Source organism: Acanthochromis polyacanthus, chromosome 12, assembly GCF_021347895.1.
Source record: "Acanthochromis polyacanthus isolate Apoly-LR-REF ecotype Palm Island chromosome 12, KAUST_Apoly_ChrSc, whole genome shotgun sequence".
NCBI lineage: Eukaryota > Metazoa > Chordata > Actinopteri > Pomacentridae > Acanthochromis > Acanthochromis polyacanthus.
This window is the reverse complement of record NC_067124.1, coordinates 11,950,769-11,971,730: the sequence shown is the minus strand read 5'-3', so window position 1 is coordinate 11,971,730 and position 20,962 is coordinate 11,950,769. Positions and strand designations below refer to the sequence as shown.

Sequence of the window (20,962 nt, the reverse complement as noted above, 5' to 3'; positions counted from 1 at the left end):
GTTATTGTTGAATTCTGTTGAAATAATGACAAAGGAGCAGAGTTGAAGCTAAATACAAACCTCTGAAAATGTAATGCTTCTGCTTTGAAAAATGTCACACTACCGATCCAAACATGCAGGTGCAAAACAAACCCCCAGTATTTATCTTTTATTTTGAAGTTATTAATATAGATTGTGTAAACTGTAGTTGTCCTGAAAATGTCATTAGTGTGTCAGGCCTCCTGTTTTACCTGAACTTATCCCTCTTTTCAGGAGAGAGACCTTACAAATGCACGCATTGTGGCAAGGCTTTTAACCAGAAGGTGGTGCTGCAGACTCACATGGTGAGACACACCGGAGAGAAACCTCACCTCTGCATGTTCTGCCCTGCTTCCTTCTCCCAAAAGGGGAACCTGCACTCCCATGTTCAGCGGGTTCATTCAGAGGTAAGAGCAAAAAGAAAAACAAAAACTGTGGTTTTGAGTTTTTATTTGATTCGTTTTCTCTTAATTCCTTTCAGCACAGGTGTGCTGTGCCATTTTTGTAGTGCTTGATGTAGGTAAGAAAATTTTAGAATAGCTGAAAAACAACATTGAAAACTAGGAATCCAGCTATGTATTTTTTCAGGGCCAAAGCTGATGCCATTTTATGGTAATTAAGACAGTAAAGACAGTAAATGTTATATAGTAACAACATGATATTGCGGGGAACCTGTCACCCATAGCCACATTACTTAATTCATACGATTGCAATAGTGAAATATGTACATATAGGGGTAAACTGCTATATATTACTAACAGACAATTGCAGGGATCCAGTCAATCATTACTAGACTTCTTCATAAAGGATTTCTAAAACTGAATATATACACTCTCAATAAGAGCGATTATTTCAGAACGTCACAGGACATTAAGATGCTTTCATCTATTGAGCAACTCCAGCACCGGCTGCAAAATAAATTCCAGTTGCTCTGATACCAGCAAGTAATTTACTCTGGCATTTTCATTGCAATGGAGAAACTTTTTGTTTATTAAAACTTCAGCAATCTCTGCTACTTCACCTTCAAAACACAGTTCCGCTTGACTGACAAACGCGCTTGTCCGTCCCTGTCTGCACACAGTAGCTTTCAGTGTTGATTTGCTGTTCCTTGGCATGTAGCAGTCAGTCAGGCAGCCTATGGGCAGGACAGAGAGAGGCAGCTGCATTAGAGCCAAGTCAGTTTATTTTATTGGGAATTTTTAATTAAAAAACATGATACTGACAATAATTTTATAATCTCTTATAATTACTATCTTCCTCTTCCCCTCCCTGTCCCACGATTTTGTGCATATGCATGAATAGTAAATGCTAGAACAAGAAAAGCACTCAGAGCGCATTACTCCGCCAAGACCATGCATACCTCGATTTATGTATTCAGAAAAACAAGGCAACATAGAATCCGGCCATTTAATATAGATCGATCCACGAACTGACGAAATAAATTAAAAAATACCTTGCGTGAGCACAGGCATGTGTTGTGCATGTACGTTAAGTACAGATACCAAACTGTGTGACTGAAATATGTACTATGTTGTAAACAAAAAAGTCAATCTTAAGTATTAATCTACAATGTAGAAAATAATACCAATAAAAGCACTGAATGAGAAGGTGTGTCCACGCTTTTGACTGGTGGTGTTTGTTCACCATTTTCAGTGTCAGTAAAATCTGTAAAAACTAAGTGTATTGAATTATGAACACATACCTAGAAACCTAGAATACAAACAAGCTTTGAAGAACTAGTTATTGTTTTCAGGTCATGGACTTGCAGGGATGCATTTATATCGTCACCTTCCTAAAATAATGGCCTATGTCATTTTTGACAAAAGTTATTGTTTTGCCTAAATCATCTCCTCGTGATGCTGACCACCTCTGGCAAAATCGCCTACATCCTCAGTTGAACAGATACCGCTTTAGTATAATGGCCTAGGTCAAGGTTCAACGTGGCGTGGCTCAGTTTTTTGTGTTTTCTGAAAAACTTGAAAAATATCACAAGAGGTGCAATGGTTCCCCTATCAATGTCACAATGGCCAGTGCTAGTGCATTTTGGCTGAAGGTTAACAGAGTACCCCATTCTAATGTAGTTATCCACACATTTCAGCTTAAAAAATAAATGTACCTGGTTCTTTTTTGCTATAGTTGGTCTTTAATTTCTGCAACTTACCTTCTGAAAAATTCTAAATTGTTTATCATGATGGTTTGGTTATGTATATAATGCAACATTTTTCAGGAGACTAAATTACATACCTCCAGAAGAAAAGCAGGAAATTGGTTTTAATATATCAGTGCTTTGCTTTTGTCACTGCAGAGGGGGCATTGTTGTGCTACTTCGTTTTAAATGGATTACCTCTGAATAAAAAGCCCCATGGTTGCCTCACTGTGATGAACAGCCAGGCTGAATCAGTGCATTGGAGTTAACATTTAATGCTTGATTTTGCTTTAATCTTTGTGCTCCAGAACAAAAGTGTTTGTAGTTGTAAGTGTAAATGATGCATAATAATTTCTTTCACTCGTTCAAGTGGACAGTTGACCTGCTATTTTCATAATAATGCTTTTTTATTCTCAGTTTCTTTGTCATTTTTTTAACATAATACGTTTGAACAAATAGAAGTGTGTTTTCTTACTGGGCAAGATGATTGCGCACTCCATGCTAAAAGCTGGTGATGGGACCAGCTGATTGAATTACTCTTGGAAAACCAAACGGCAGTATCATTTGAATAATGCATCTAATTTTCACAAGTGTTCTTCAGTTTTTCTGGGCCAGATAGAGTTTGTCCTTATGATTGACTGGCTTTATGAATAAATTATAGTCAGGAGTTATTTGCAATAGATTAAATGAGCAGATGCATGCAGAGGAGCCAGGGGAGTAAAACCGTCATGGTTACATTCAGTGAAGTGTTTGGTCATGCAGCTTGTTGAATGGAGACTATAATGCTTTCTGCATATAAATGGAATCTAAAACCCTTTTCCTTTGCTCACATGCTGTATCCCAAGAGAAAGAAAAAAGCTTTTCACCAATTCGTCTGTGATTCAAAGTCAACTGCAGAATATAAGTCTGTAAAGGTGAGGTTGTATTGTAGGTTTATATATGTAAGTAATGCATTAGCCTTGCTAGGGGTGTAGGTTTGTGTCCTTAGCCTACATTCTTTATTGTGCAACCTTTTGAAATGCTTTCAACTACTCTACTTCAACTGATTGTGGTTCTTAAGATGCGAGTACACTCTGTGAAAAACCACTCATCGGATTCTTGAATGACTTTTGAAGCTGTCTTTGCCTCTAATTTTTCTACTTTGGACTGGGGAGAGGGTTTGCTCAAACAGTCAGGTGCTGTTCACAACCACTTCTTGTCGTGATTGGCCAGGTGGGCAGAAATGCCAGAAGTGCAATGAATTGAATTTCTCCCTCTTGAATCATTCACCCTGACAGATTATTTCTGCTACTTTTCATGAAATCTTGAACGTCTTCCAGGAGTGACGCGCCTAAAAATGTGTGCTGTTTTTCTGTTCCTTTCATCAAGTGAAACACCTTTGACTGCTTGTCAAGTTTTTCAACCCATTCCTGAGGAATTTATGAAGTGTAGCAGGGTGCATTATCCTGCTGAAAGAGGCCATTCCAGTCAACAAACTCCACTGCCATGAAAGGTAATGCGGTTCGTGTCAAAGCATTATCCACGGAAATGCCAGGACCCAAGATTTCCCAGCAGAACATTGCCCGCAGCATCATGATCGATGGACACAAACCTGGCTGTGGACATGACAAGAAAACATGATTCAGCAGACCAGGTCACTTTGCTGCATGGCTCCGTGGTTCAATAGTCATGCGCCCATTTTAGGTGCTTTTAGTAGTGTTCAGGGTTTACACTCAATCTGCACTCCAAAGCCCTACATACAGCAAACTGCAATGCACCGTGGGTTAGGAGACCTTTCTATCAGTGTGAGGATTTTAAAAATTTGTGCTACAGTAGCTTTTACATGAGATTGAACTACAGCCTGCTAGCCTTTGCTCCTGACCTGCATCAGTGAGCCAGGGGCAGCCATTATTCTGTTCCTGGGTCACTGGTGGGGTCTTTTAAACCACATATGTACAATATACCAGGAATACCATATAGGATCCTTTTGCTCATTTTTCTTACTTTTAACACATCAGCTCCAAAAAGTGTCAGCTCACTTCTAATATATCCCACCCTTTGACTTGTGCCATAGCAACGAGATAATATAATTCTCATCACCTGCCAGTGGTTTTAATATTGTGACTGATTTGTGTCTGATTTCTGTCATCTTCGTCCATTTCTACTTCCATACACCCACTTTATGTCAGGATTTCTTTGCCAGTTAAGCCGTCTCTACTTCGCTCTCCTCACTTCCTTCTCATATCATCCTGCTTTCTAACTCTGTTCCTTCTTTCACAGTCCTTTTCTCCCACTTTCTGACTACCACTACAGGAAAATGATAGTCCTTCTGTGCCTGTCCATCCCCATATGTTCCACACCAGTGTGCAGAATATTTAACCCACTGTCTCTGATAACACCTTACTTGGTCTTTTTTTTTTAGATTCCTTCACACTCAAACCATCCATCCATCCATCCATTCTCTATACACCGCTTTATCCTCACTAGGGTCGCGGGGGGTGCTGGAGCCTAACACTCAAACCAGCATTCTCTAAATGAAATCCTTCCAGAGGCAGCTTACTATACAAGCTTCTTGTGAACAATCTGTCCACAAACACTGATGTTCCACTTCACCAGTGGACTGTCCCTCATGAAAAAGCAATCAAACCTTCTTTCAATAGGGTGCTCAAGTCCTATGGATTATTTTTTTAGTGCTCGAAGGGTTTATGTCCAAACAGTGTTTTCTCTGGGACACAAGTGCTGGCCTCATGAGCACAGAGCTCCCACACTGTGCATGGGTTTGGTTTCTATGACAACGATATCTTGACCTCCATATCACCACTCTGACTGCCATTGTATGATAGACCAGCATCGCCTCTTGTTGTGATAATTTTCTCTGACGTATACAGCTCTGGATAGACAGACATGGCCAGAGCAAGCTTCTCCATTTTCTTGATTATTTGGGTGGCAAGTTCTGTCTGTATGTTTGTATGTCTGAAAAGGAGTGATGGTGACAAGACTGACACCTTTCTGAGAAGTTCAGTAATTTTCAACAAAGAGGGGCTCAGCAAAAAAAAAAAAAAAAAAAAAATCACTGGGCGCAGTGCTTTTTCTCTAGGCGGGCTCATGGAGATGCAAAAAAAGATGCTGCCATTCAGAAAAAGATGCTATATGGACATGCATTTCATATCAGCTTTTGGCTGAAGTTCCAAAAATCTGCCAAACACAGTCAGATGCGCCCATATTTGCTCAGAATTTTTACTTCCACCAAGTTCTCCTGTCGCAAATTCTGTCACGATCTCAGAGGGTGGACCCGAACAGAGAGCCACACTACCAAGGCCGGTGGAACTGAGAAGGAGTTTTATTATAAAGGGGTGAATAGTGGCTCGGTGGGGGAAACCAGGATGCAGGAGCAGGGGGCGGCTGATGTAGTGGGGCTTGGCGTCCAGCAGGTGGCGAGGGGTTCGGAGGAGGCGGAACGTCAGGCTCTGATGAACCGGGGGGCCGAGGTGTTAGATTGGCTGGGCAGAGGAGGACGTCTCACTGGTGGTGTTCTGGGAGGTTCCGGGAGGTAAGGAGCAGCCGGTTGTGCTGCGGGTTCCAGCGATCAGGAGGGAAACAGGCCGGGGGCTCCAGGAGAGGTCTGGGCGGAACGGGGGGTCCAAGTGAGGGGGAAACCAGTGCCGAGTGGTCTGGGGAGAGTTGGAGGGGAAGGAGGATGGCGGAGGTCCCGGACAGCTGGGTTGTGGAGTCTTGTTCAACAATCTGGCAGGGAGTGGAAGGATGAGCCGGTTCTTATTGCTAAGGTGGTAATCAATGAGATGTCCCTCAGCTGTCCGGGATCCGTAGAGGTGGTTGATTGCCTGAGTGGAGTCAGCTGGGAAGCCGAACTCCACTCAGGCGCCGAGCTGTAGGGGAAGACAGGGGTGGAGGAGCGGATGGGAGACCGAGGAGACAGAGAGAGAGACAGGGGTGGAGGAGCGGATGGGAGACGAGCAGGAGAGGGAGAGACAGGGGCAGAGGAGTGGACGGGAGACCGAAGGAACACACAGAGACTGAAACCAAGGGACAGAGAGAGAGAGAGGGGAGCATGAGTGGGAGAGTGGGAGCAGGAGAGGGAGAGAGGAGCATGAGAAGGAGAGGAACAGGAGGAAACAGATGGGAAAAAAGGGGTATTTGGGATGTCAGGTGGGAAGGATGGGGGTGAGGAGGGAGCCCTGACAAATTCAGCAAAATCCACAATTCCAAAGTTCTTCAAGGTTTTCTGTGGTAACACCTAGAGGAAAAATTTCTGGACGTGCAATTATCCTTGAAAGTGATAATTTTCTGACTTACTGAGAGCACATCGATTGCATTTAAGGTTATATTAGGAGATCCAGAATACTGTAGTCAACCTATAATCTTCCAGCCTTGTAATGTCTTTAGTGTGCAAAGTAGCAACATCAGTTCTGTTAATGAAAGTGACATGGTCCTGCAAATTTATATTGTTAAAACACTGATATACATGGATGTAATGTCAAACAAATAGACATAATGGACAAAATAACTGTGAAACATATGCATAGCAGCAAGCAGTAATCAATTGTGTGTGTTTGCGTTCTCTTACAGACCAAAGGGGTGCCACTGTTCCCATGCTTGGACTGCAGCTGTGTGTTTAAGAAGCTGGGCAGCCTGAATGCCCACATCAGCAAGATGCACATCTCTGTGGTCGAGGTGCCTTCCAGCACTTCGGTAAGAGAGCAGTGAACAGAAAACCAAACAAAACAGCAAAAGAAAAAATAAGGTCGGCCCACCACCTGCTTTGAGTGTATTCAAGTGTATTCAGTCGTTTAACTGCCAGGAAAAGGTTAATGAGAGTCTTTGCTACAAATTAGTCAGGATTTATGACTTAGAATTCAGTGTGTATGTTTTAATCTGAGGAAAAATAAAGAGAGAGAAAGCTCTAATGCTTCTTAGGTGCCGAATTATAAAGGTTACTTTTGCAAGAATTTTGCTTGAACGATGCAGAATCTTTCTCATTTTATATGTCAGAGAATTTTGCTTTTTGTTGTTTCTTTTCCCTGAGTTGTTGTCACTCAGTTTGTACACAGAATGCAATTTATTTAACAAATATGTCATACAGACCGCCAACAGAAGACCAAGCAGCATGTCAACACATCAATGCTTTGTTGGATTTACATCTAAAAAGTCTAGCTTGATTCATCGTAGTCAGTAGCTTCAACTCACACCCGCTATTACCGCAGGTGTTTACCGAAATTTGGACTTTAATTTTATTCCAATCCATGTCTTCTTTTTCTGAAGAGAATTTTGTGAGTACAAGAAAAACAGCAACTTCATCTCTCTCTTTAGTGGTAGATAATGATGCTGTATTTTTCTTAATGGCATTTCAATACATACACCACTGCCAAAAACTCTAAAAGCCTCAGCCTAATTTGCACTAAAACAGCAGCAATTTCTTTCACTTTTGTGCCGTTAAACAATTTTCCCTCCACAAAAAAAGCAATCAAACATGGTTTCTGGCAAATTTGACCTGGCATTCATCCTAAAATGCAGCATAGATGATCTCTCTTGTTTACAACTATGGGAATAATACGTCATTGTTATTTTTTCATCAGTAAGTTATTAAGTACGACTTTTTTATTTGCAGATTAGTGGTGTGAAATTGCTTTCTACACACAAACTTGACATAACCTGTATGTCTGTATTTATTTACTTGTCTTTGCTAAGATAAAATGCCTGAAAGTGTCAGTGGTTAAGACCAATTCAGACATTGACCTTTTACTCAATAGTAGCCAGTGTTTTGTTCATTTTGTGCTTCAGTAAGCCACTAATAAATTTGTCAGCCCTTGAATTCTGGTCTTTCTTAGCCTTTTTTCTCATTGCTTGCTGTCTTTCCTTTTCACCTTCTTCTCTATCTGTCTCATCCTCCTGTCCTCCCATAGGAGACGGAGACATCAGGTCAAGCTCCGACGGGGTCGGAGGGTGGCGAAGGGGTGACGGACGTCATTCAACAACTTCTCGAGCTGTCAGAACAGGTCAGTGGAGAGACAGCCCAGCCTCAACCTCCAGAACCAGCTATTGCCATGGAAACTGCCATCAACCAGGACATCCTGCAGGTACACCATTTTAATCTTAAAGCATCCCCTCTGCTGATACCTAAATGTCACATTTTTCTTTATCAGTTGGAAGTGCTAGCAAGCATGCACCACAGAACGTAAACACAAATACACTGTTCCGTACATACATTTTCCAATTTAAAGAGCAAAAAGTTGTGGAAATTATTTCTATGGGGATGAATATATTCAGACACAAAGAGATGAAAAGAAATTTTCCATAAATCTACAAAAAGTCTCTAAAATGGTGTTTGTTTGTATTCAAATGAAATGATCGTCATTTGGCTTTCCTTTGGTGACTAATGGTAGGAGTTTTTATTTTATTTTTTTAAACAACATAATCCTCTGACATGAAAGAAAACAGTGTCGTGATTTGGTGCCAGGAAACTTTATAGATCAGCATTACTGCAGAGTTAAATATCACCTTTTATCAGCAACATGTTATGATGTGATTATCACTCAGCTTTAGTCTTGGTTCAAGGCTTTTGGTTCTTGTGTCATTTCTGACCTTCCCTGAAAATTTCATCTAAATCCATTAGTCTGTTTTTGAGTAGTGTCGCGAACAGACAGACAAACAGATGGACAAATGTACACTGATCGTCACATAACTCCGCTGTGTTCCTTGGTGGAGTAATAATGTTGTATGATTAGATTTAATATTTGGAAAAACTAATTACATAGCATACATTTGAAAGATTTAACATTTCCTGAACAATACTGTGTGTTTGTATTCTGTTGTTCAAATCTGTCTGTGACAGTCACCTGTACGTGATGTGTATTTTATTTTTAAGCTGTGCTGTTTCTGTTTCTGCAGCAAGCATTGGAGAACAGCGGACTGAGTGTGGTCCAACCTCAGAGCGATGCCACGCCCAGAGAGTCACAGAACCAGACCAATGAAGGCGCCGCTGTAGAAATCAAGAAAGTACAAGGTCCAGACAAACCGGCCAGGGAGAAGAAGAGAAGCATTTTCAAGAAACCTATACAAATGCCAGGTAGGGGAGGTTATAGTTTGAGTGGAGTTTTAAAATAATTATTGGATGTTGGGGGTTTAGCTGGCTTACACAATGCCTCTCAGTTAAATTACAGGTTACCTTCTCTGTTTGGGAAATCTTCATATTTAAAACTCATTACTGATAGAACTGCAGCTTAGAATGATGCTTGTTGCATATTTTTACACACCTAAGTAACATTTTTTTGACACATCAAAATTCTGCCAAGTTCTTTGTTTGCTAGTTTCTTCACCCATTTCCAGACTCCTGCTGAAAGAGTTAGAAAGTTTCTATTGTTTCACAGTGTACCAAAATAAATTGCAGAACTTACCGTTTCATGTCAGTTGTTTCTCTGTTTGGCAAAGCATTGTTATCCAGCATTGTCTCGAGCAATACATCCTAGTTTGTATTAAACATAAACACAAAATAATGGATTTGCTTTTCATTGTACCGATTCAAAAGTTGTGGTCAAAAGACGAGAACAGGTCACCTTGACACAGTTCTGATCCTGAACTCTGTCTCTGATCCTAAGCCCCAGTCTAACTGTCCACTGGGGGCCACTTGTTTTGGGAGTGGGGGCAGACATTTGCCTTACTCCACCAAGGAACGCGGCGATAGTTACGTGACTATCGATGTCCGTTTGTCTGTTTGTCTTTCTGTGCAACATTATTGAACAACGGATTTGGACGAAATTTTCAGGGAAGGTTAGAAATGACACAAGGACCACCTGATTAGATTTTGGCAGTGATGTGGCTTTTAGTCTGGATCCATGGATATGTTAAATATTTCTGTATCATTGCGAGATAGCGTCACGTTGTCACTTTAACTGACAACAAGTGAACGCTACGTCAGTTGCTGATGATGACATGATTGTGATCCTTCTAAAAATCGAACGCTGTGGACTTATCAGGAACTATCCATTGGAAATGATGCAATGACTGAGCAGCTTTGGTGGAGTACTGCCCTCTCTGAGTGCTTTTCTTGTTTTAAGTGTCGTACAATACCCCACTATCATATTACTGATATTGCCAAACAGTGGACAATAGTCCAAACAATCTGTCCTGCACAGACATCAAATGGTATCTGTGCTGTCAGCATTTTATAATGAGATAATGAAAAAAAACCAACTATTTATATAAAAGATTTGTTTTCCCCTTATGAAAAGGCTATTATACAAAATCTGCAAGTTCTATCACATCAAATGATGAAGGATCTCAGACTGGCCTGTTCTGAAAAATACTTGAAAATATTAAATTTATATGCAAATTATGTGTTTTTTAATATATATTACAAGTTTTTTTTAACAGAATGATGAACTGTCTGTTTTATACAGAGACACTGCTTCATTTTTCTTTCCTGTCCAGGCTCCATCAGGGAGGAGGACGGTGTCCGTTGGCACGGCTGTCCATACTGCTCCAAGGAGTTCAAGAAACCCAGTGACCTCGTGCGCCACATCCGCATCCACACGCATGAGAAGCCTTTTAAGTGCAAACAGTGCTTCAGAGCTTTTGCTGTCAAGAGTACCCTCACAGCACATATGAAAACGCACACGGGTATCAAGGCCTTTGAGTGCCAGTGCTGTCTGAAGTGCTTCTCCACTTCTGGCAGCATGAAAGTACACATGCGACTGCATACAGGTGAGAAGCAGGTCCACTTAATGAAAGGGTTCCTCTTCAGGCCAAAGTAAAAAATCAGCTACTCAATACACTATGGCTCTTTATTGACTTGCTGCTTATGTCACATCAGGCGCTTGTATCTCAAACTAATCAGTTTAAATATAAAGTAGAGGAGACCTCTATGAGCTCTAGACATTATGTTTCCCAGCAGCCTCTGTCATTTATAATTCAGCTATATGTTATGGTAAATTACACAACAAATAGCAAAAGCTGAACCTGTGTAAATAAAGTGTTGCTGCTAGAGCAGCATTTATAATCAGGCATTCACAATAATTCTGTTTATGCTTCTTCTTAAAGAGGTCATCTTAAAGAATCTTTGCCTGGACAGGAAATGTCAGCATTAGTGTTAAAAATTAACAGAAATTATGTTTAATTATGATGTGCATCTGTGCATGAGTTTTCTCTAAATGCTATGTAATAGCACTGTCTATGTTAGTGATTACTCCAGCTCTGCTTTTGTTTTTGCTCCTAATCTGTTTTGATAAGTATGCTTCCAGCTGTGTTTAAGACTTTGTGCTTTTACAATTTCATAACTTTGTCACTTTTCACTGTGCTGTAATTATTGGTTTATCAAGAAACATACTGTTTCCTTTTGTAGCCAAAGTGAAATAAAATTGTTAGGGCTTTCATTTTTGGGTTATGTGTGACTTTTATGTTATTAGTTTAGATTGGTTTAAGGATAATTGCCTAAAATCTTTTAACTTTGTGTCTCATTTTGGAATCTTTTGATGTTCCGTAAATGTGAATTCTCCAAAAGTACTGTTTTGTTTTTTTGTTTTCCCCAGGTGTACGTCCATTCCCCTGTCCTCACTGTGACAAGATCTTTCGTACGTCTGGCCACCGGAAAACACACATTGCTTCTCATTTCAAAAGCCTGCAGCAAAAGAAGCACAAGTTCCCTCGGAAAACCAACAAAGCCAAAGTGTCCAAAAGCAACCTACCTCTGCCTGATATCCCCCTGCACGAACCCATCCTCATCACTGACTTTGGTAAGCGCATGTATTGACAGGCGTTTTCCGTCATCTTTGGGATAGAGCGGAATGCATTCTTCAGTTGTCTCCTTTGTTTCAGTACAAACTGAATTTGGATTGTTGACATATTGCTTTGAACAGGTCTCATCCCATCCCAGAACCCTCGCCTGGCTTTCCAACAGTACCTGGATGTGGTGGGCAATGACCGGCCTTACAAGTGCCAGTTCTGCAGTAAAGCGTATAAGAAATCAAGCCATCTAAAACAGCATGTCAGGTAAAGCCTCTTTCTAATACTGCATTATTAAGTTAAAATCTAAAACGGTTAAAGCAGTATGATTTTCCCAAGGCTGGTGCCAGTATCCATTATTAATCCGCTGACAGCTGATGTATTTTCGGCATATAGATCACATTAAATTCTAAATGCCAAAATATATTAAAAACATCATTAATTGAGGTTACTCTGAGAACAGTGCCTGTAATACTACTCCGAAAGCAAATGTAAACAACCATCTGTTCCCACTTGTCTATAAAGAGAATTGAAGGAGTAGATAGTCATATGGAACATTTCATGTATTAGCAGCACCCTTGTGCAAGAGGAAATATTGCATATTACAATTAATTATCACTCATTCAGTGAAGTGCCATGCTATTCAGCATAGGTGATCATTTCTCTCCATCTAATCCGATCTTTTGACGTTGCTACTTTACATCTGATGTCTGATCCCTTCTGATGTCATCCATGAACCGAGATATTTGAAATGATGTACTTGCTTCAGTATTTCTTGGTCTAATTCTATGTTACAGGTTAAAATGATATGTATTTCTTTTAAATTACCATTACTTCTGCTTTCTTTTTGTTGAAAGACAGACCAAGTTCTTGCCTTTCTGTATTAATTATAGATAATATGGTTTCCACATTTTCTTCACTGTTTGCTGTCAGCACTGTGTCATCTGCATAACCTATAATATTTATGTTATAACCTCCGATGTATATTCCCGGTAAGCCTTGTATTTTTCTATTAATATGTGTCAAAATATAAAAGTGCGTATGGCCAGTATGACCCTCTCAAGCTCTTCAGGAGAGACTTAGTTTTTGAGATACTCCTCACTCACTTGAAATATGACTTGTAATGTTGGTGACTTGTTAAACCTCCTGAACCATAAGTGGTTTCTAAGCATTTTTGCCCCTGACATGATTTTAGTGACTGTGGTGTCATTTTTCACTGCAATATAAAGTCATGTTCCTCTACGGAAACAGTACAGTGGTGGCTGGAAGTAGAGAGAACTGAAAAATGTCACAGTTATAATGCTATAAATCATTTTAAAAAATGGAGTCAAGATGAAAAATATTCATGGCTGTACATGCTAAAGATATTTTTCTGGTTGCATTTTACTTTCCACACTTAACCACTTTGTTTAAACACTGCCTGCAGTTCAACCCGGTTCAGTCAAGTCCTTGAATTACTGTCGTGGATTTGGGTTACAACTGAGCCACTCATGGTTTGTTATGTGTGCCAAATGTGTACGAAATTTTAGTTTTTACAGAATTAAATCGGGGCAAATGCTTTATTTTTGGCTGCTTTTCAAAGAACACCTGTTGGAAATATCACTGTTTGAAGTTTAGATTTAGGTATTTTCCCAACAGACCTGCATTACACACATGATTAGTTCGAGGACTGTCAATAATCTGCAAGTGCTTTCTGTTTTTACAGTTTCTGGATCTGAAAAATGATACAGATTTAATGATTTTTTGAAAGATAACATGCTTTTCAAACATGCCTACAAACTTTGGGATTTAAACAAAAGGTCATCATTGAAAATTTCAGCCAAATTTCTGATTGAATGCTGTTTGTAGATAATGTTAGAAGTATTTATACAGTGAACAAAAGGTGACCAAACATAGGGCCATAGACAACACCACGGGTCTGTGGAGCTGCTAAAAAGTACATCAGCCCTCAGAAACTTGTATTAAAGAAGACATTTCCAACATGCTAATGCTGTTCCTGATCTCAGTAGAAAGGAAATACTGAAACTTAAATGTGACATCTTGGTAAAGTGTTTTTCTTGTCTCAGGTCTCATACAGGTGAGAGGCCCTACAAGTGTTTGCAGTGTAGTCGCGGTTTTGCCTCTTCAGGAGTCCTTAAAGCTCACATCCGGACGCACTCAGGCCTAAAGGCTTACAAGTGTCTGATGTGCGACACAACGTTCACCACCAGCGGCAGCCTGCGGCGCCACATGACCACTCACAGTGATCTGCGACCGTACATGTGTCCCTACTGCCAGAAGACCTTCAAGTCTTCACCCAACTGTAGGAAACACATGAAGACGCACAGGTTTGAACTTTGACAGTGCACTTGTTTATGGTCATGTTTGTACTTTTTACTCCACCAAAGAATGTCGAAGTTATGTGACAATCAGTGTTATGTGAATGGAAGCTACTGGCTACGTTACCCTGAAACTAGACTGCTGGACAATCGCAGGGCCACAACACAACAGCAATAGAATTTAATCAAAATTCTACCTGTGCAATCTTTCTCTTTTGTCACAAAGTAAGTTAGTTGACAAAAACTTAATGAGAGTGAGTCTAGTTAAGGAAGACCAGTAGAAGACTTTAATTGTGTACTATATTATTAGTGTTGCATGGTGTACAGATTCTAGAAAACAACACCCTGCCTGGTGCTCCATTTTTATCCCGCCAAGGAATGCGTCAGAGTTATGTCTCAATTGACGTACGTTTGTCTATCCGTCTGTTATTCCGTCTGTTAGCAGCATTACTCAAAAATGGACAAATGGATTAAATTTTCAGGGAAGGTCAGAAATGACACAAGGACCAACTGATGAGATTTTGGCAGTGATGTGACTTATAGTCTGGATCTATGGATTTGATAAGATTTCTGTATCATTGCGAGATAGTGATACAGCATCACTTTAACTATGACAAACAAATGAATGCTACATCAGCTGCATGCTGATGATCACATGATTGCGATCCTACTACAAATCCACCGTTGCGTATTTATCGGGACTTATCCATCGAAAATGATACAAGGAACAGTTGATTGAATTGTGGTGGCGTTTTCGAGTCCCATCAGTTTCCACTGCCCGCTACATATTTAGGTCACGCGATTCGATATCTGTACATAACGTACACTTGCATAACACACACCTGTGTTCAGCGCAAGGTCATTTTGTTTGTGGGTCCATCTGTATTAAATGGCCACATTCTATGGTGACGTGATTTCAGCCATGAATTTTTTCAAGATTTCGGTCGTCAGAAATGATACAATGACTGAGCAGCCTTGGCGGAGTACTGCACTCTCTGAATGATTTTCTTGGTGATATTGTTCTTTTCATCAAACTGTGTTTTTTTAGACTTTGACTTTATAAATGTCAAAACCAGGTACGAACTGGCCCAGCAGCTACAACCTCAGTCAGCAGACGACCCCTTAGGAACAGGCACTGTGGCTCATGATATGCAGGTGGAAATAGAAGGAGACTCTCTCCAACAAGCCCCTGCTACAACAGCAGAGCAGCAAAGCATGCTGGGACTAGGCCAGACGGAGGTTGTGAATGGAGGCCAGCAAGTGACACTGGAGGCACCACTGACTGACCAACCTCTAGTACAAGGAGAAGGTAAGAGCAGCTAAATGCATGCTGCTTTACCATCAGTTATCCATGATTGCAACAGCTGTCGCTTCATACTTTAATAATATCTCTATAATGTGACTTAGTTTACAAACTGCCCTGCAGCAAACCCTTTAGCCACTACAATGTGCAAACACCTGTTCTTACAATCCATCCAGTAATCCATCATAGAAACACTGATATTGTTGGTCACTTTCACAAAGTAGTAAAAGTCATAATCCAGTGTTTTATGTACCTGTTTTTCTAATGCCGACTATGCAAACAACCCTTCACTGTTTTAGTCAATGAGATTGAGAGTGACATAAATCAAAACACACCAAGGCACAATTTACATATAAAACTGACAGTTATATATATTTAAACATAATTTGTGATAAATTATGCACATACCTCTATTTGTTCTTAATTTTTTTTTATCGCCTGGAGCAACAAATGTAACTTTCCATTTAGATTTTTCTTTTGGTTTCTTGGTTGTCTAACTTTTTATAGTTTTATGTGATATTACTTCAGTATTCATTTCCATGTTGTGATGTTTGTTTAGCCTTTATAGTGCTGAATTTCTACACATATATTACCAGGGTCAAACCCTCAATAGGAGGAAAACAACGGCTCAATGTGCAGAATGTTAACCACAATATAGCAGCGGTCTCTGACACTGGAATCTAGTTATGAAAACAGAATTTTGTTGGTGTTGTGTTAAAAATCTTTCAGTGATATTTAAAACTGAAATAATGTTGGATATTCATGATTTTTGTTGCACTGAAAGCTTACTACTTTTTGAAAAGTGTCCAACGTCAATGGAAATATATTAAACCAGTTTCTCCATTTGCTTATTCCATATACAACAAACACATGATATTGCTAAGCCCACTGAAATTGACCTTCAGGAGAGTAATAGAATATAAAGAGCCCTTCTATAATGGTCTCCTAATCATTTAAAGTCCTCGCTGCTCTCCACAATCAAGCAAATGAGCCCAACTGACCTCTAAAAACTCTAAGAATGCATTGGGAAAAACATAGTTGCATTTTTGCTGATAGTTTAGAATTACTTTCCCTAAAGAACTGAATGACCTTCGTTTTGAAAGGCATGTTTTATGGAGAAGTTCTGTAGACTTAACCTCAGCTATCTATTTTAGAATTTACCCTTCATACCACTGCTGAAATGTAAAGTTCACAGAATGTAGTGTTTCCAAAAATCTCCAAAAGCAATGCTAGCTGCAATGAGTTGTCCCCAGTTGTCACTCCCTGTTCCTTATTTTCCGTGGGATTGTTAAGTTTATGGTCTATGATTCTTAGCTGTGTGTCACCATGCAAAATTTATTTTTGTTATTCTGAAACTCTTCTCAATTTACATATCTCTGCATGATTATGTAGTTGAGTAAATAATCTGCTGTTTAACGATGATCAAAGTCTATAGTACGTTTTTTTAACCCTAACTAAAAGCTGAACAGTGGAATTGTCCCTCTAATCTGTTTTTTTCTCAGTACTTAAATCAGACTAATCTCTTGCTCTGCATCTCTTCCTTTGCATTGACAGACTCATATGTGACTACCCAACATGCTTTGCCTCAGAATATCAGCCAGTTTGAGACACCAGCACTTCCTCAGCCTTCATTTGATCAGCAAGCTCTAACGCAAGGTACAAACACAGTGATGCACTTTCTCTCACAAATTTTCTGCAAGGAAGCATTTCCATTCTGGATTTATTTCACTGAAGCAGTTACCAGACTTCATTGTGTCTTTAATTCATGACATTATAAGGGTTCAGAAAAATGTTGAGACAGTGACCGTCAAATTCCAAAAGTGTACCTGATTTAAATTTGGCCACCCGTTAAAGTTGTCTTCTTGTGCAGCAAGACAGTGCTGCTGCATCTCTAATTTATTTTATTTATTTATTTGATGGGGACAGTTACACATTAATGAACGTCTGTTTAGAAAGCAATAGATGTAAATATGCCTGATTAGAGCAACAATACTAATTTACATCCACAGTCCCTAGACAGGTAAAAAAAAAAAAAAACATACCAGTGAAACATTGGACAATAGGTCTCAGTAAAAGCACATTACAAAAAGTACTCAAAGAAATTAAAGGTCAATGGTCTCAAGACTGGTTCACTTTCAGCCACTGTTTAAGGTGAGTTTTGAAGGTCAGTAACGCAAGACACTCCCTTATGAAGAGTGGAAGATCTTACTGGCCTTCACAGAAGGAGCATTTTGTCTGTAGGCTGTTTTTCTGTGTGGGACCTCACAGTCCCCTCTAGAGGAGGTCCTGGTCCTAAGACAGCTGTGAGCCCTTATTTTCTTGCATCACTCCCTGGAAATTCCGTTCTCTAAACTTGTCAAGCATCATCACTTCTGAATCTCTTGAACTGAGTCAAAACAGTGATCCCCTTGCTTCAATTACATTTTGGGGAAGAAGATTTCACAGTCTAATGCTGGGAGATTATTTTCCCTTGTATGATCACATCAGTGTTGAAAAATACAACAAGCTGTGCTCCTGACTTGAGGCATGATATCCAGCTTTGGAAAATGTAGCCTCATCCACAGTGGGAAAAAAAGCTTTTCTTCTCTTTGTGGTAGGTGCCCACCCAGCTCTCATCAGCAATGATGATCCTAAAAATGAAAGTTGACTTGTCTTGGGCTGCTGATTCATACTAAATGTCCTATTTTTTCTGTATTGCACCGAGGACAGGTCTGTGTTTTGTGAATAGAAGAATTGTACCAACTAATTTATAGTAGCAAAAATTACCATGCTGGGTTTTCTGTGTTTACCTCAAGCAGTCATTTTATAAATTCAGTTTCTCATTATAGATTAGTGTTTACAGAAATCATTCCAATAATCATATTAATGATGAAATAAGCTTCTTTTCAGCTTGGCTCAGCTGCTTGCTTGTTGGAAAAGGGCTGACTAACTACAATTCTCTCAACAAACTTAACAATTAATTTTGTCATTATACATGCACCATCTGCAAAAGTCACTTGTATCTCTTTGTCTCCATTCTTTTCCCTCCCTCTGCACAGCTCTTAAGCCAGTGTAGTGCTCTCAAACATATGGTTGCTGCTTTATTCCCACCAGCTGAACAACCATGTTGCCACCATGCCAGCTGACTGTTCTCTCCAGCACAAGTCCTGTGTAATCAAAATTTAGCAACTGCTGAAGGCGGCATAACAAACAGAGATTATACATCTGTGATGCACATCCAACTTTTGCATTCTCCCAAGAGGTGCTATAACCTTTAAATCAGACCAGAGTAGACATGGAGTTTCATCATTTTAAAAGATGAAGCCATATGGCCGTAATTGTCATCAAATTTTTAAGAGCATATAGTTCATATGTCTTGACAGGAGTGCTGTCTTTTTCCACTGCATAATTATTTATTGTGGTTGAAATGCTACAACAAAGGATGCTGATCCGAGGGGGCCTCTGGAGGACAACCTGGATTGTTTTGCTATTTGTATCATGCTGTGTTTGCTTCTAAAAGTCACCTAACTTAACTCAGAATCTCAGTTTCTTAATTGCTGCAGCACCAAGTTGACAGGTGTCCATGCTGTGCATCATTTGAGGTTCACACATTGTGTCTGCTGCAAAAACAGTGGCTGTTAAAAGTGTCAGTGAAAGAATACGTGCACATTGCAACTTTGTTCATCATTACGAACCCTAATAATCCCCAAAAGAAATATTTAGCTTATGGAGAAACAGATGTGGGCATTTGGATGTGTTTAAAGAGCCAAATTTGAACTCATAGCCTTGAGGGGTTAAATAGAGGTTCAGCTATATCGAGACAGTGTTTCAGTTACATTTAGACTCAGCATGAAAACAGAATTTCAAAGAGTAGTTTTGCAGACCAGGCTCTTTTTCAAGCCTGCTTATTAACAGCTGATATTTCTACTTGTTTGACAAACATAAAAATGTTTTGCATGCTGTTGCAATACTCAGCAAACAATAAATATATTTTGTTTATTTGGAATGGTGCAGATTAAACAACTTAATTCTCTCGACCCCCTCCTGCAGCCTACACAGATCTGATACCTCAGGGCGCAGACATAAATCCACAGAAATGACGAATTATATTTATCAGTCGAACATTGCAATATAGCAAGATGATCAATGTTATTCACTTCACTTGTTGGTTAATTTTGTTGCTGATTGCTGTGAATATACTGATTCCAGTAGCTGGCTGCTGTTACATGCAGTAACAGTTGTACCTGTCACGCATCAGCAAACAGTGTTTTGGTTGGTACATCTAAACACAGTGATCGGTTACAGTTACACTTGAGCAGCAGTTGTCCTTCAAGCGTCAAGGACTGCTATTACAGCACTTCAAAAGCCAATGTCCTCACATTATATTTACTTTTCTGTTTTGGACAATTTGTCACATATAACAGACTTCAAGCTGCCCCTCATCGAGCATCTTTCTACTGCAGACTGTAATTCCATTGTCGGTCAGAGAGTCTCAATGAAGGATGAATGTCATTTAAAAATCAATTAAAGCCTCTTCTCTGCTGGCCAAGGTTCTGACTGATATTTTTGCTTTGCGCTGTTGTTTTTTTGTTTTTTTTTCTTGCTGACATGAAGAGTTTTGCTTCATTGACTTACTAACTGCATTTGTGCTGGATTGTAGATTTGCTTTTGTTGTTAAATAGTGCTGCATCAGACGGTGTTGAATATTGTTCTACATTTTTATTGTGTAACAAATGGCAAAGTTTCTCAGCCAGAAATGTCTGAGTGTTTACTCCATTAAAAGTTGAGCAACAATTTTATTTGCAAATTCAGTGTAGAGCCGATAATGGTATCAGGCAGTGCTAGGGCTTGTGAATTTAGTAAATCAAGAGACTTATTATTGCCCACTGGCTTCCTTCCAGGCTTCACCATCACTGAACCGAGCTACAATCAGCCGCAGTTCTCCACCGTCCAGCAGCTGCAGGATTCCAGCACCCTGGAGTCTCAGGCTCTCTCCTCCAGCTACCATCCTCCAAACCTGCTTCACGTCCCCAGTGCTGAGGTGGTGAGTTGAGGGTCCCTTAGTTATTATATTCACAATGGCATTTAGTTTAATAGAGATATATAAGAGCGATTTCAATCTTTTAGATTACTAGTTTTGTCTTACAGCACAGCCCCTCTGTAAAGTAGATGATTAGATTATACTGGGAGCCAACAACAGCGTAGATTTACATGCTGATGACATCTTAAAATGAAAATGAAATTACAGCCCAGTTGTATATAGATAGTTAATGTGCTAATTGATGCAAAGATTTGTTGTATAGACTGCCATTTTTTTCAATTCATTGTAGTTTATTCTGTGTTTTCTACAACTTTCTTAAATATTAAAATATAAATAGTTCACCATAAGAGCAGATTATAGCTTGCTTGACCTGGACTTTCTGGGAAACATACATATTGTCAGTCTTATTCAACTATAATGACAAGATTACTACAACTAGTGTC

General features: G+C 39.7%; 1 protein-coding gene across 1 annotated transcript in view; it reads left to right on the top strand.

Moving 5' to 3' along the window:
* The window catches only part of LOC110948233 (zinc finger protein 236), a 97,740-nt gene that overhangs the window by 12,830 nt on the left and 63,948 nt on the right, over positions 1-20,962 (top strand). Inside the window, exons 6-16 of the mRNA XM_022189671.2 lie at positions 253-425; positions 6,731-6,853; positions 8,065-8,238; positions 9,050-9,227; positions 10,589-10,861; positions 11,686-11,889; positions 12,013-12,145; positions 13,945-14,205; positions 15,273-15,505; positions 17,054-17,155; positions 20,380-20,522. Of these exons, the coding sequence (XP_022045363.1) occupies positions 253-425; positions 6,731-6,853; positions 8,065-8,238; positions 9,050-9,227; positions 10,589-10,861; positions 11,686-11,889; positions 12,013-12,145; positions 13,945-14,205; positions 15,273-15,505; positions 17,054-17,155; positions 20,380-20,522 (1,997 nt within the window). The remainder of the gene's footprint in view (positions 1-252; positions 426-6,730; positions 6,854-8,064; positions 8,239-9,049; positions 9,228-10,588; positions 10,862-11,685; positions 11,890-12,012; positions 12,146-13,944; positions 14,206-15,272; positions 15,506-17,053; positions 17,156-20,379; positions 20,523-20,962) is intronic.